This window comes from Lissotriton helveticus, chromosome 7 (genome assembly GCF_964261635.1).
Source record: "Lissotriton helveticus chromosome 7, aLisHel1.1, whole genome shotgun sequence".
NCBI classification, from domain to species: Eukaryota; Metazoa; Chordata; class Amphibia; order Caudata; family Salamandridae; genus Lissotriton; species Lissotriton helveticus.
The window spans coordinates 857,994,880-858,011,806 of NC_136068.1; the positions used below are offsets into that span (position 1 = coordinate 857,994,880).

General features: G+C 39.4%; 1 protein-coding gene across 2 annotated transcripts in view; it reads right to left on the minus strand.

The window, feature by feature from the left end:
• Window positions 1-16,927, minus strand: part of DOCK2 (dedicator of cytokinesis 2) — a 2,042,522-nt gene that overhangs the window by 72,859 nt on the left and 1,952,736 nt on the right. For both annotated transcript variants that reach the window (XM_078653374.1, XM_078653373.1), the window contains 2 exons: window positions 16,607-16,688; window positions 5,406-5,490 (listed from right to left, as the gene is read on the minus strand). In XM_078653374.1, the coding sequence (XP_078509500.1) occupies window positions 5,406-5,490; window positions 16,607-16,688 (167 nt within the window). The remainder of the gene's footprint in view (window positions 1-5,405; window positions 5,491-16,606; window positions 16,689-16,927) is intronic.

Below are 16,927 nucleotides of genomic sequence, written 5' to 3' on the forward strand. Positions count from 1 at the left end.
GACTCAATGGACTTCTTTAATTCCTCTCAACATAGTTTCAGAGCGAACCATTCTACCAAATCTGGCCTCCTAGTGGCTTCAGAGGAGATTCAGATGCTAGTGGATACGAAAGTACAAGCTGCACTGATGTCTTGGACCTCTCAGCCACGTTCAGTGGGGTTAATAATGAAGTTCGAATTTACCAGCTTGAAGGGTTGGTATTCAAGGTGCAGCATTGTCCCTTTTTAAGTCCTTTCATACAAAAAAAGTTCACATAGTGGAGTTTAATGGTGGCAAATCTGATGATTTCTCTCTACCTTGTGTGGTGCCACAGGGATCCACCCTGTCCCCTACTTTATTTAACATCTACATTGCCCTACTGGTACAACTCTTTCAATCCTTTGGCCTATCAGCTATTTCATATGCCGACGACACTCAAATCATTGTGTTGATCCCTGATGATAACGGTGCCACAGCTTCAAATCTTAATCATTGTCTTACCCAAGTATCCACTTGGATGCAGAATTCTTTTCTAAAACTCAATTTTGTCCAAACAAAGGTGATTTTTTGGGTAATAATAACACAAACCTCTGGAACTCTGCTTGGTGGTCTACGGACATCCGACCTCTGCCTACCCCCATTCCTAATGTAAAAAATCTTTGATACTCAGTTAAATATCTCCCAGCAAACTAATCTCATCACCTCTTCTTGTTTTCATATCATTAGAATGTTAAAAAAGATTTTTCCTTTTATCCCTTTGAATCTTCAAATGAATGTTGTTGTTGCCCTCATCCTTTCCAGGATTGATTATTGCAACGCTCTGTATTTAGGTATAAACAAAGGCTTTCTACCCAAATTACAGTCCCTTCAAAATGTCGCAGTGAGGATACTGCAAAAAGTGCCAACATTTTGTTCCATTACTAAGGAACTACGAGATCTCCACTGGTTACCAATACAAGATAGGTTCAAATGTTAATCCTTATGAATCATTCATAAGGCCTTATATGGTAAGGGGCCCCAATATTTTCAGAAAACGTTCTCATGGTGCCGTCCCCAACGGGAACTTTGGTCATCAGTCACCTATCTAGAAACAGTCCCTAAAATAAATACATCTATATGGAGCGGAAGAAGCTTTCTCTGTCTTGGTAGTAAACTATGGAATTCTCTTCTTCCATCCTTAGGATCGCAACCTAGCCTTCCCCATTTCAGAAAACCATTAAAAACATGGTTGTTTGTTCTGCCTGGAAATTAGACTGGCATTCTCAATTCTCTCCTGCTGCCTCTAAGTTTCTGCCCCAGCACTAAGACACTTTGGTATGAGCGTCCTTTACAAAAGTTTTACTTACTTACTTGCAAATGTGACTTGGACCTTGTAGTGCTGGGACTGTCTACGCTTGGATATAAAGGGTTTAAGGAATTATTGTATCCCACTTCCCTGTGAAGGGGTACATTTTGGGAAGGCTAACCTTTTTACTTAAACATACACTGCCCTGTAATATTGTAAGAAGAAGGAAGGCCTTCCTCAAATTGATGATGACAGTGTATCTTGGGTCTTAGTTCATTATCTCTACATCCAAAGATGAAGCTTCACATATTCAAAAGACACCACACTTAGGGAAAATTTTAAATATTTTCTAGGCAGAGCCCCTCTGATCAACAATCACTCTTTGATCAGAGACATTAGTGAAATGTACTCTTTGGTTAGTGACTTTTTACTCTTAATTTACAGTTAAGGAAATTGAAATTATTAGGTGCAGAATTGTAGGACAGCAGATCATGGACCAAACTTGAACAAATGAGTAAGTTAAATTAGGCACACATTTTCTGGACCATCATGTCCCTTCCCATATTTGATATATAACAAATTGAATAATCCAATATCTTTACCTATTTAACCTCATGAGGCTCAGTCACTAATTTAATCTCCATGATCATATTCGGATTTATATTTACACTCATGTTCAGTAGATCAAAAAAACCTCGATGCACGTTTAAACCATCTTTACTTGAAGAAGCAAATCATTTATAGATGGATGGTTGGAATTTTTAACATTTTCTGTGGGCCTTATTTTATTGATATTAAGGAACTTTGAATGGTTTTAATTGAACTGCGTGGAGAAATATTACAGTTTCAAAGACCAAAAGAATCAATTTAAAAAAAAGAATTGTGAATGTCATGTGAACCCAAGAAAAAATGGAAGGGTACAGGTCAGAGATTAAACAAGGAAAAAGTGAAATTTCTTAGGCATACTCTGGACTATGAAAACTAGGCTTGGGCGTAGTTCGTGGAGTTCCTCTATGTTGAGCTCTGTGAAGTGACATAAAAACTCAGCAGAGTTTCAAAGAGGCGGAGTGTGATGCGAACTGCCGTTCCCACTGATCTTCCTGTCGCTCGGGTTGAAATTCTACCGTTGACGAGCACGAGCGGGGAAAAACTCTAATGCGAGTTTAGTAGAGAAAACTCTGCGGAAGGAGGGAAGTTCACTACCCAGGCGTAATAAAAACGCAAAAAATCAAGTATATCATGGACAGAGGTCTACATTTCCGCTCAGTTTATTAGTACTGATAATTATACCCTACTGCCTTTACAGAGAAGTATGAATAGAGCAGTTTAAACATCAAATAATACATAAAATAACTGATTGAAAAAATTATTGGGGAAAAATCCATAATAGATTTTGCAAGTCGCTATTAGAAAGGGGCGTGCCAAGGGCATCCTATCCATACAAGTAAGGTATTGGTTTTTTTAGGAGATATATGGGAACATTAGGTGGCAGGACATTTATTAATTCCCCCAGTTTCCAAATGATTTACTCACATAAATATGAGAAAAATGTGTGCTTCTTTAGTCAAGGTATGAGGTTTGCTAGGGCCTATTGGTATAAAAAGGCTCCTGAAACACACAATTCACATTACTGTGTAAAACCCCTCGTGTCTAGTTTATGGAAGTGTTTGGGTTTATTAGATTTCCCTGGGTGGTTGTTGCTCACAGGCCAAAAACCCACTGCTTTTTGATGCGTACAACCTTTGTTTTGGGGCCTTCCCTGCTGCGGGTGTAAAGGAAATGCTGGGTTGTAACAAACTTGTGAATCACTACAGTTTCCTGAACTTTACCTCACAGAAATATGAGGAAAATGTGTGTTTGCAGCCAAGGTTTGAGGGTTGGAAGGACTTCTGGTTACTAAAAGCCTTGAAAGATTCACATCTTTCAACAATGCAAAAGGTATCTCAAAAATGTGATTGGACCTAAAAAAATTATGCATTATCGGTTATGCACTGAGGAAGAGACAATACATCAGCCTGTATTTACAAGGTTGGACAACATTTACAGCACTAGCAATATATGAATGGCATATGCAGACTTGCTTGACATCTAAAGAACCGCACAATGAGAAGGTATGAGAAGGGGTAACTTGAAGATTGAAAAAAGGGAAATATCACAGCATGTTACCTCTCAAAGAAGAAGTGCTGATTAAAAAAATTGAACATATATATAGAAGTAATGTAAAGAATGAAACAATGTTCAAGCAATTACTGCAAAATTATTACATGAATGCGGGATTTTTATCAGCTAAAATGACTTGGTTTCTAAAATACAGAGTGCTGGTGATCAAAGTTCTGCTCAAAAGTCTACTTCAGGTGGTATTAAATGTCAACATGCAGAATACCAAGACTGTGCAGCTTTCAATCCATCTCATGCCTCTTTAATCCACTACCAGACACCCTCTTCCCCTCTATCTCTCTCTTACAGGTTCTTGCTTTCTCCCTTTGTGACATTGTTTCCATCTTACTCTTCATCCTTATTTCCCCTTCATGTCTTTTTTCCACTCATGCTCCAGAGAAGTTTCCGATGAGAAAAAAAAAGTGCTGTCTTCAAAAATGAGTGCTGTGGCCCCTACCGGCAACCACTGGCTCAAATTAAGCACTGTTAATTTTAAGTGCTTGGATAGGAACTCTCATTGTGTATGGTAGAAGCCTAAAGCGCAAACAGTAGGCAGAAATACTAAAACAGGCTGACGTGATTAGAAATTGCTTTGTGCCAGTACGCATAAGCTATTGAATTTACTTCTGTGTGCTATTTTGGAATCCAGTTACAAAAAGGTAGTACGGCTTTTCAGTAGGTTTTTGGGATCAGGATTGCGAATTCTTTTAAAAATTGTACTTCCTGCATTTCAGTGCTTTAGGGGCATATGTATGAAAAGATTTTTTTATTTGCAAATGCTGCGATTTGCAAAAAAACAGCGTTTGCGAGTAAAAAGTCGCTAAACGCGATGTATGAGACATTTTCGCATCGCATTATTAAGGAATCGCTAATTTAGCGATTCTCAATTTTGTGTAAACATTTAAGGAATCGCAAATTGCGATTCCTTAAATGCTATGTAACAAGCACCCAAGTTGTGCGATTTCTCCTTAAGAAATTGCAAATTACCATTAACTTCAAGTTGGTGGTAATTTGCGATTTCTTTGAAAAATTCACTTTTTGGCATTTTTCAAAGTGCCATGTGGCACACATGTGTGCGCTATATGCGCACACATGCTCATTTCAGTGCTGCATCAGTGTTTCCTTATGACACCCTTGCACCCTTGAAATTATTCTCAATTTGCGAATCACTAATTGTGAATCGCAAATTGAGAATGACTTCCCATTCATTCTTATGGGCCTCCTGGCCCATAGGAATGAATGGGAAGGTATTCCTTAATTGTGATTTCGTGAATTGCTAATTGCAATTAAGGAATACCAAGAAATCGCAAAATATTTGTGAATTTTTAAATACATCCGGTTTTGCGATTCTCAAATAGCGATTCTCAAAAAATAGCTATTTGGGAATCGAAAATGAGGATTTTAATACATATGGCCCCAAGTGTCGTAACATTTTTGCTTAAGCAGAAACACACAATTCCTTCCTAATCATATTCTGAATATGCACTGTTTCTCCCAAATTCTAACTTTTATTTTCCGTAAACGAAGAATAGGCCCTATACACCCACTCGCATTTTTCTGAAAACACTCTGTTACTAAATATTATTAGTTAGTTCGTCGTATTCAGAAAACACAATGGTTTTGTTACTCAAATATCAGCTTTTCCTTAATGTGCACTCATTTTGTCCTAAAGTTCATTTTCAAAAGCCAATGATCAGTCACATTTAAAATCTAACATAGCCAATTACCGACCCAGAAAAACACAAAGCTACAGCCTGCGTGCACGTCGCAGGATGCTGTACTATGAGCAGCCTGCAAGCTGTTTGGCATAAGTTAGGGATGCCAAGCAATACATTCTGCATTTTACTCACGCATCTTAAACAAAGTAAGTTATTACAAACAATGGATATTAGTTAGAATTGTATATTCCTAATTACATTTTATTAGTAACCAATGTACATACAAAATCAATATATAGTGTATATAAAATTAGATAGATTCTTACAGCAAATTCGTTTTCAGGATCTATGGACCCCTTCCTGACCGGTCTTGAGTACTGAAACCTGTGCACATAATTTGACTTGTAGAAGCTGAAAGATGTAAAGAATGTTGATTTTAAATACCGACTTACAATACTAAATATACAACCAATCGAGAGTCTTTTGTGTGAATATTGTGCAGAATCAGACTGGCAACAAAGGTTATCGCTGCTGAGAAAGAAACAATCAACCATTCAGTCATTTAACATAGCATAGCATAAACAGCTACCCCTCAAAACCCACGTAGATGGTATCTTTACCTTTGATACTGTGCAGTGTTCAGCTGCCTTTCTGCAAGGTTGAAATTATACAAATAGAGGATACATACATATATATACAATGCACGTTTGAAAACTGCATGTTCACCTTTATAGTAACCGTGTAACATATATATGTTACACAGTGACGGTCGCCGGGTACCGGGTTCCCACAGGAAATTGATTTTTCGGCTTTCTAATAACTTTGGCATCAAGCGAACTTTCCACAGTTCCCTCAGTAGACCCAGTAATACACAAATGAGTCTTCACCCGTGCACATGACTGGGTTCAAACCAAGGTGACATGGTGTGTGAAATAAAAAGGAACTGGGATGCATTTCACTGTGGCTGAGATTAATTAAAGGATTATATCCATCACTTTTTTGTATACTTCAACACAGTACCTGGACAAGGTCAGAAGTTAAAGCCAACTGAGCTGGAACCTGGGCTGGCTACAGAGCACCAGTTAGGCCCCCTGAAGATCCACAGAGGCAGGTAGAGCACCTTAGGCCCACTTCCAATGGTCAAGGACTGGAGTGGCATTACTTGGCAGGGTAGACTCACAGATAGCAGAGTCCAGGTGCTGGTTTCGAGGTTGTTGGAGCCTTCTATCACCAACACTCTGTTAGAAGGTCCATCAACTAGCCCTTGGAGTCACTTTGGAGTCCTGGGTACAAGAGATGCAGGTCCAGTGCCTCATCTAGGCATGAGGGCAGCAGAAAGTAGGTCAGTTGTTTGAAGCACCAGTCCAGCAGAGTGGCAGTCACTTCAGCAGCACGGCAGTCCTTCTTAATGGCAGAGTCCAGAAGTGTACTGAAGAGATGGTGTCTGATGTAAAGTATTTCTTTTCAGTTGTGCCTTTGAAGCAGGAAAAAGCTTCTCGAAATTTCCCTTTGAAGTCTGCAAGTATACTGCCTTCCCTGTACTGGCTCCAGACTATCTACAGGGGGCATGCAGCCCTTTGTGTGGAGGCAGGACACAGCCTATTCAAGTGTAAGTAGGGCTTGATCTAGCTCATCCCTCCCACCGTGCCAGTGATGGCTCATCCAGGCACACCTAAGCTTTCTATTGATTGTGGTGATCTAGGTGGAATACACAAAGCCTGACTGCCAGCTAAACCCAGTCATGTGACCCACAGATAGGCCACAGACAGTAAACAGCCAATGCAAGAAAATACCGACTTTCTAAAAATTGAATTTTTAAAATTGTAACTAAAGTTTAAACCTTACCATGAGTCAGGACTTTTCATTACAACTCCAAAGACATCAAACATGAACTGAATACCTGCTTCAATTTGGAAATTACAGCTTAGTTAATGTAATAAAGTTACTCCAATCTTATCCGGTGAGAGATGTAGGCCTTGCAAAAGTGAAAAAACAAATTTAAGATTTTTAGTTACCAGGACATATAAAACTTAGAAGTTATATGTCTTACTTTTTAGATACACTTCACCGTGCCCTATGGACTGTCCAGGGACTATCCTAATAGGGTCTTATATGTATTAAAAATTATGGTTTGGGTCTGACAAAAGGTAAATTTAGCAAGGTTGAAATGGCAGTTTAAAACTGCACACACAGGCTACAATGGCAGGCCAAAGACATATTTCAAGGGCTACTTAAGTGGGTGGAACAATAAGTGCCGCAGACCCATGTGTAGCATTTAGTTCACAGGCCATAAGTACATGTACTACCACTTTACTAGGGACTTGGATATAAATTAAATGAGTCAATTGGGTATAAGTCAATTTTGCCATGGTTTGAGGTGACCGCACAAGCACTTTAGGACTGGTTAGCAGTCGTAAAGTGCACAGAGTCCTTACAAAAACAAATTCAGTAAAAATAGGAGTAAGGTTAAAAGTTTGAGGATGACCATGTAGAGAGGGCCAGGTTAAAAACTGACTAACATACAAATCCTTTAGAATAAAACATTGATATTACATTTTTGACCACCTGAATAAGCTCAACCTCTTCTGATGTTTAAGTGCTTACATTGAATATAAGTTGAGTTAATACACAAACCATTGCAAGATTAATTTAGTGAAGATGTTGCATTATAATTTGACTCGCTGGCTCTCCAACTAAGACTGCTTGAACAACCCAGTTTATGTTTTCAAACTCGAGCATCTCATTGTTCCCTCCTGAAAAAGAATTACCTTATCAGTTGTCTGTAAGACTTTGTCCTATATTGAGGAATGAGTGGGAAAGATAGGAGCCAATATTTCTGTTTGAGAAGAATAGAGATGAAAAAGCTGAAAGATTTGTAGGCCGTTTTGATTTATCTTGAACAGCAAGCTGTGGGTGAAATTGAAAGAAGTCAACTCTTCAAATCTCTGATGGCTTCTGGATGTTAGATACCCTAAATAATATTTGAACAGAGCATTTGCCAGTGGCACTACTGAAGTTTAGAATTAGAGAAATGAAAGTCTGCCTCAGTGAAAGAATTAATCAAAGTAAAACTATTGCTTTAGAACACAAATTGCACACTGCAAGTTTTGAATAACATAAATTAATTTAGTTTGGAATGGGACTAATTTAAAATGAATGAATGTAGAAAGTAATGCCTTCATTACTGATGAGTAATTCTAATTTGTCCCAGTCCTGTTCTGTTCTTTCTTCGAAATGTCTTAACTACTGATGCTGACTGCACCTCGGAAACATTAATCCATTGATAATTTGGTAGGAATGCTAACACACCAACCAGCAAAATATAGGCATCGTAATTAGGAATGACATTCCAATATTTGACTGGCACATTACAAGCCTTCACTGTGTCATAACTCCAGGGTGCATTTTCCCTGGAACCTCTTTGATCCCCTTCCGAGGGGTGTCCTTGATGGGCACACTGAGTGCTCATCACCTCACATGTGGTGTACAGTGATGCACAATCAGAACAGCTTCTTTGCCTCTGCATCTGCATCTACACATGAACAAAGACATTCATTCATTTCTATGGAGCCTCACCACCGAGCAAATGAGTGAACACTCCCTTGGGAGGGACTTGGTGCACAGGCTTGTGCTACTGATACATATTACTAAAGGGGCCACGAAAAAATGTACATCCCTTCAGTGACACCAGGATATACCCACGATGCAAAAAGCAGCTTCAAGCAGCACTATGTGGAGTATGGCTTCCAGTGGTGAGGCATAGGTAGAGTGAAGTGAAGGAGCAGGAATGCAAATAATAGTAATTTCAGCCAGGTAATCTAGGCATTAATTCCAGAGCTCTCTTCCTCATCACATTCCTTTATCATTAGAGGACTCTAGGCTTTTTACCAATAAAACATTAAAGACCAACACTGATAGAAAAGGTTCTGCTAGACCAATGACTTATTTATGAAGGATTCATCTTGCCACCAAACGTTGATAAACCATGTGTCTCTGGGGTGGAATAGAAAAGCAATGGAAAGTCAGGAAAAGAAGCTAAAGACAATCCAAACAAGTGTTCTAGAGGACAAGAAAATAAGATCACTTTGATAAACCAACTCTTGATCTTAGTGAGATGGGAGCCTCTGCCAGAGGAAACAATATGATAGTAATAAAATAAAGATATTTAGTACTATTTGAAACTATTTCCTAATGATACATGTTTAAGCAAGAAGAATTATTTTCAACCCATTTAGGACAGTATCAACATTGGAAGGATTTAGTCTTGCCGGTACCCAAACTAATCTCCTCCAGATCAGACCGGTTGTCAGCAGTGAGCACTCAACTCAATGAGCTTTCATACCAGCATGATGAAGCCTACCAGATACAATATAAATCTTTGGAGAGATGCACGAAATATGAGAAAAATGAGATCTGGCAACTCAATAGGTTTTATCCCTCCATATACACCATCACTACTCATCTGATGAGTCTCCATCATCATTGCTATGCAGTCCAACTATTGAGAATCCTGGTTTAACAGGTCATGTTTGAAAGATTTACTCGAAACTGCCAAACACGGTTCCCAAAATCAACACGTTTAGCTTACCTGCTGATGAAATGGTTTCAAAGTATGCTAAAACAGACCAAATTAGCTTTCCTGAAGAGATGCATGGGAATGATATCAATATTAAATAAAGAGAAGGACTATAACTGCTCAACTGAGATTCACAATATGGGACAACGATGGGATTACCGGACCATCAGTATCTCTCCTTCAATCTAACAATCGAACTGGTCCCATAAAGATATTATTCATTTCCAGACTGCAGATGACAAAGTAAAAGAAGGAAAAAGAAGGAGGAACACCTTCAACATCTATTCACTGAGAGCAGAACATCCCCTTCAACATCAGAACTGCTCCAATCCTTCTACACTTCAAAAAGACACTGAAACACTTCTCATCAAAGCACATAACCCCTTTTCAGTTGGAACTTACTTTTACTTGCCTCTTTGTAAATAATCTTGAACAAACCTATTGTCTGGCATTTATTCACAGCCCACAGAATGTGCAATGTAGCAGTCAAAAGCCAAAAGAAATGTGGTCGGAGGCCTGAAGAGACTCTGCAATCAACATCTACTGGGTATCATTCACTTGTCTGCTATTCCCGACAATATCACAGCCAACGCATCCTATGCAGCCTCAGAAAAAGAGGGACTATAGCCCACTACTCATTATAGGAGATTTCCTTCTAATTTTAAAATGCTTCGTTAGGCAACAGCTAAAGAGTAGCAGAGCAAGATAGTTAGGCATACATCAAATCTAAAGTCACCATTGGTTGCTAAATAGAATCAACATGAAAGAAAGGATAAACACAAATGTCCTGCTAGAGGGACTACTAACCCCTCAACCACCTGCAGACTGAAGCAAACAGAATCTGGCAGGTTAGAACAGAATAAACCAATGTATAAAATAACCAATACGCTTCTGCATACGATGAAACATTAGAAAGAGAGTCATCCCCCCAGACAGCGGAACCCCCAATCAAAACTACTAGCCCACAAAAAGATCACTGACAATTTGTCAAGCCTTTCCTGTCCATGATCGGGCCATAATGCCTTGAAAATATATTTCCATTTCAGATGAATGATAAAAGATAGCATTACAAAGTACCCAATATTAAATTTCAACCAGATTAAATGAAGGGCTGAACATACCAAACCTCTCTAAACGCTGTAATTAAATGCTGAGGAGCTAACAGTAAGGTACAGGAAAAAAATTGTTTTTAACTCAAAAAGAAATAATTTAAACATTTTAATATTAAATAATAGTGTAAGTTAATTTTTCAAATTTACTTTAACTTTATTACTAAATAAAACAAATGCCAAAGCACTATTACAATAAATAATACATTAATTTTGAATTAGACTGTCAATTAATATCTAAAGTTTAAAAGAAAACAAATTTCCACCCAAAGGAAAAATGTATGTGCATTAATAATTTTAAAGGTGATGTGCAGAATTAAATGTAATTTAATTATCTTTCAGAGATTGTAAGATAGGCTATTTAACTATTTTATCATTAAATAATACATGTGCATGATTTTCATATTTTTTACTGTTTAGAAAAAATTAATCTAATGTAACAATATTTCCTATGGGGTTTTGTTTTATGTGCCTACCCCAATTACTTTCTCTGGGAAGGTGTTAAAGTCCCAGTGAATGATCACGTGTGGTGCTCAGCGTTTGATAATATCAAACAGTTGTAAACTTACTCAAAGGTTTAAACTTACTTAATTGTATAAGTTACCTTTGTGAATCAGGCCCACACACTTTAACTATTGAGCCTTTATGATTTAACAGATTGGTTTCCAATGTTCCTTGTTTAGTCATGTATCTTATTGGTGGTTAGACTGTAACGAGGAAGAGGCTGTTGTAGTTCAGTTTCAAACAGACTGACTGCTGTCCAGGAAAGGGTTACTCCATATACAACCGTAAAATAATAAAAATACTTAAATGAAAAAGCAGGGTCTACTTCAAAAACTATCTAATTTATTCTGTAAATATCATGGGATACGGCCAGCAAAATGTAATTATTGGTGGCAGTAGGCATGAGGGTGGGCTCTTTAGATACAAGCATTTCTTTAGCCATGTTAAGCTTTAGTTTAAAAGTGTGCTAGAATGTATTTGATACCACAAAAGCACACTCAGTCAAAACCCAGTGCCATATTTTGGTAAATTGTGGAATGTGGCAGTTATTTGGAGGGTAGTTGCTAGGACCTAGTAAGTGAATGATATGCATGCTCTGAAATACCTGTTCCCAGCACGCTTGCACCTCAGAGCCGTTGTGAAAGAAATAAAAAGAAGGAAACCCATAAATCTGCTGGGTTACCTGTATGCTCCGAAACTCAGTAATTATCATCCCTACCACTAGCTCATTCTTTGCTCTTTAGTTCAGAATGTGCAATTCTAGGACCAATTTCTTTCAGATCTGGTTTGATTTTTTCACAATTGATAATCCACAGTCACTGAATGCTCCCCAAATGACTAGCTACCTTGCCAGGAAAGAGCATACAGGTTGTCTACACTTTTAATTCTTGATACAGAAATATTGTATAAGATGGAGAACATAAATGCACCACACAATCTTATTTAACCCAATTTCACATTCTAGTTGGACAGCTTCTTAGGGTACCCTTTTTCTTGGTTAGACCCCAAGAGGACACTTGGACATTTCTAGCCATTAGTCTATTAATTTTCAACACAAAAACTTCTTTTACATTTTTTATAACGGGCCACTTATTTTTTTGCTTGATCTTGAAAAACCTTATTTACATTTGTAATTTATTTTCTCATTACATTTTTCTTTTTTGCTTACATTCTTGTTTGTTCTTTTCTTCATTCATTTTATAAAAAGACTTACCTGCGGTTGAGTCAAGTCACCAAAGGTATGGTTCAGTTTTTTTATTGATGCCAGGGGAGGCATTGCAGATACAACCCACTCTTCCACCCTGCATTGCTGAGCAGCCTTTTGTTTGTGCTGTGGGCAGATATGGTTCAGCAAATCTGCACTGGAAATGGTGCATTAATGAGATGTATATGGGGCGCTTCAAATTTTCACCATTTGCAGTGACCTCACATCCATTTCAAAGGGGCTAGAGAACCCCCTTGCACAGACCCCCCCACCCCCTTTGCAGCGACTGCCTCCACCCATCTTCATTGGCATGCAGGATGGGTTTGTGGGATTCAGGTGTCCCACCATAGGCTCCTTTGGTGGGGATTTGCACTGACTGTGACATCTATAAGTGTGCCTTCTGGTGGGCTCTTTGTCTCTTCTCCAGCAGCTGTAATATGGTACAGGTGCAAAGGCTAATAATTCACCTATTTGCATGGGGCCTCAACCCCATGCAAATGAGGGCATGTGCCCTTAGGACCACACCAGTGCATATTTAGCACCAGTGCAACTCACATTAAAGAACGAGAACATCTGTGACACTTTTCGCAATAACATGGCATCCCTGGTGCACCAAAAGCTGGTGCAAATGAATTGATTGCTCAATCAATCAATCAATCAGTCAGGATTTATAAAGGATGGCTAATCACCCGATGGGTTATCCAGGCGCTTGCAGGCCCTGGAGGCTTTTTCGAACAACCAAGTCTTGAGGGAATTCCAGAAGTGAGGTGATGGTATGAAGTTGCGTGGGGAGGCTGGTCCATGTCTTTGCTGAACGTCCTCCATTTCTGCTTCAGAAGATGCGGGGAGTATGGGCAAGTGAGAGTGAGGCAGAGATAGTCTTCTTAATGGTTGGTGGAAGTTCAGGTGTTGGTTAATGTAGTGGGGTCCTCGGTTGTGTAGAGCCTTGTCTGTGTGAGTCAGCAGCTTGAATTGGCATCTCTTCTGTACGGGGAGCCAGTGAGGTTGCCTGAGGTAGGGTGTATTGTGGGCTCATCAGTGAAAGCTGAGGATGAGTCAGTTTGTGGTGTTGTATATAGTCTTATGTCTCTGTAGGTGGCGTGCAATGATTCCTACTTAGTGGGCGTTGCCATAGTCCAGTCGGATGGTGATGTAGGCCTGTGTCACAGTGCATCTCGTGTGTAGGGGTAGTCACTTGAAGATCTTATATAGCATGTTAGAGCAAGGAAGCAGGTGGAGGAGACACTTTTGATCTGTGATTTCATTGTGCGCTTGTTGTCAATGATGATTCTGAAGTTTCTGGTGTGGGAGGGAGTGGGTGCAGGTCCTAGGTCTGATGGCCACCAGGAGTCATTCCGTGTGTTGCTGCTGTTGCTGAAGATCAGTACTTCCGTCTTGTCAGCGTTCAGCTGCAGGCAGTTGTTCTTCATTCAGTCATCAATGCTTGTCATGCATCTGTGGAAGCTGGTTCTGGTGGTGGGGGTTCATCAGTGAATGAGAGGATAAGTTGGTTGTTGTCTGCATAGGAAATTATGTTCAGATTGTGGGAGCTGATGATGTTGGCGAGCCAGGGTCATCTATGTGTTGAAGAGCGTAGGACTGAGGGATGAGCCTTGGGGGAAACACAGGTGATCTCCTTGGGTTCGGAGGTCAAATTTGGGAGGTGGATCCTCTGGCGTCTTCCATTTACCTTTGTAACACTAGGACTAATAACTGTGAGAATGGTTAGCATTTGTGATTTTTTGGAAGCATGGGGTTTTAAAGCTAGAGTGGGATGCTAAAGGTTGCAGGTAGTGGGGAACAACATTGGAGCAGTTTTTGGAGTGAAAAGAGAAAACCCTGAGTTGACACTTTTTTAGGAGAAAGATGGAAGATGGACATTTCAAGCTGCTAAGATTTGCAGGAGCAGAACATTTTCGGTCTTATGTGTTGCAGGGAAAGAACATCCGTGTGCCTGAATAGGGCTTGAAAAGCAAGACCATCATATATGTGCGGAAAGGACTGACAGGTAAACAGACTTCGATAGTATTGTAATAACACAGAGCTATGAAGCCAAGAGGCAAGCAGTAAGCATGGACTTTTCCTTTCATTATATTTAGATAATGTTATATGAGGGATTTTAAAGTGATTGTTCCCATGAGGAGCAGGGTCAAGACTGAGTTGCCTATGGCTTGGTCCTAACTGACGGGGCATAGTTAGCAAAACAACAATGTTTTCAACCCAGATCTATTGACTGGGCATGAGTAGTTGAAAAGTTTCAGCACGCATCCATCATCTTGTTGCGTTTGCTATGTACACCCAAAGTGGCCAAGGGTATGCTCAGAAGTGGATCCCTTCCCGCTGTGCCGCTGGATTCAAGCTACCTTGACTGATATGGGGTGATACCTTGAAACTGGTCCAAGGATGCTTGTTTCTGGTTCAGGGAGGACCTGGCCTGGCAGTTCGGGTTAGACTGTTCCCAAGAGGAGCAGGGTCAAGACTGATTTTCATATCACTTGGCTCAAACTGCGGTGGGATAGTGAGCAAAGAACGATGAACTCAATCCAGGTCTTTTGACTGGGGGTGAGTGGTTGAAATGTTTCCGCACTCAATCATCATCTTGTTGTATTTGCATAGTGAAAACTATGCCAGCCTGGTATTCTAGAGTCATTTACATACTGAGGTTCGATGAGTAGGCTATCTACATACTGTTTCCTGTGCATAGGGGTCAAGACTCAGTCTAGGATTTGGACAGTCACATGTTTGTTAAATTCGATCAGAACATTTTGATGTGCTATGTCTCACCACTGCTTGTCAAGGGGGCATCTTATTGCTGCACCCTCCATCACAGGACAGCTCCTCAGTTGGTCACAGGTGTGTTACAAGGACCAACTCTGAATAAAGTGTTGCTGTTCTTGGGCAGCATAAGTTGGCCAACATGGGAGCACTACGTGAGGTTACTCTGTGCTCATCTGACGGAAAAGATACTTAAGAGAATCCCATTTTGCATTGCCTGATAATACGAAGGAAGTCGCTGCTGCAATACCTGCATCACATCCAGTGGCCCATGTACATCTCTGGTGGTGCTTGCTGATGGAGTGCACCTCATATGCTACTCCAATGTTGGGCATCATACCTGCTGCAAACACTTTCCTTGTGCAGCGTCAGCAATGCTTTCTCCAGGATAGTGATCATGCTGCGCAGAATAGTTCACAGCTTCTTACAGAACTGGTGTGCATGCATTACAGTGGTGGTCCTGGTGGTAGGCAGACTATTTGTCAATGCAGAGTCAGCTGTAAACAGGCAAAATACCATAAATGTTATTGGTTGATGGCCTAAATACTTAATGGCTATTGAGTGGGATGGTCTAAATGTGAATGAAACTCGAAACAGAAGAGCTGAAGGATTAGACTCTTCACCTCACACAAGCTGTTCGGTAGACTGATCGAACAAGAGAATGACACTTCAACTGACCAATGGCGGAAGGGTTCTACCATAAACTCCTCTATTACTTATATTATAATTATTATTACTACTACTATTGATAATAATAGTAATAACAAAAATATATATTTTCATCATTACAAGAGGTTTGCAGACAGTTTAAATGTTTTTTGTGCAGACCTTAAACGAAACCTAGTGAAGGAGAGCTGTAATAAGGAAACATAGTGGTTATGCATAGCAGTAAAGGATAGAGCACTGTCAAAAATACAGTGAGGTCAAGGATGTTATACTTGATATCGAAGGTATAATTCACATTTGGCCACGGTAACTTACTTGATCATCTCAGCTCTCAACTGATAGTTGCAATTGTTTTATTTCATGAAAATAAAACAATAGCTACCTTTGTACTCTTAACATGTTTAACTTATCAAAGTGCATTGTTTGAAAGAAATAGTGGTACTGAGCTGTAAACAATGGGACTGGTTAGTTAATAAGGCAAGAGAGCTGAGCAAATAATTTTAATAGAACTTATAAAAAATAAGAATAACTAATGAATATTCCCTCTGACCACAATTCCCATCTCAGATACAAGCGAATCCTGACAGAGAGCATTTCATTTCTTGAGGCTTTTACCTTCATTTCACATATCAAGATGTAAATGCATAAATTAGTCCTAAATTAGAATTACATTTGGAATGCAATGTTTCTTACTTCATGATTTGATCAGGTACTGGTTTATTTTTTAATCTGGGTTGCTCCTCCAGAACAGGCTGTACAGTGAAACACTGAATGTCTAAAAATATGTGAGTTAAGGTAGAATTAAATATCATTAATCTGCAAACATAAATGTAAGAATTGAGTTATCTTGTATTATGATATTCAAGCAAAAACCCTTCTTGTACATTTGTATTTAAATGTTCGCAATTTGCAAGCAGAACATGTCTAGTGCTTAATTTTTGAAGAGCTGGTGTCCAAAGCGCTGCTAGAAGCCTGTGGCTAGTGTTGGACATTACACCAATATGAGGGCTGTAC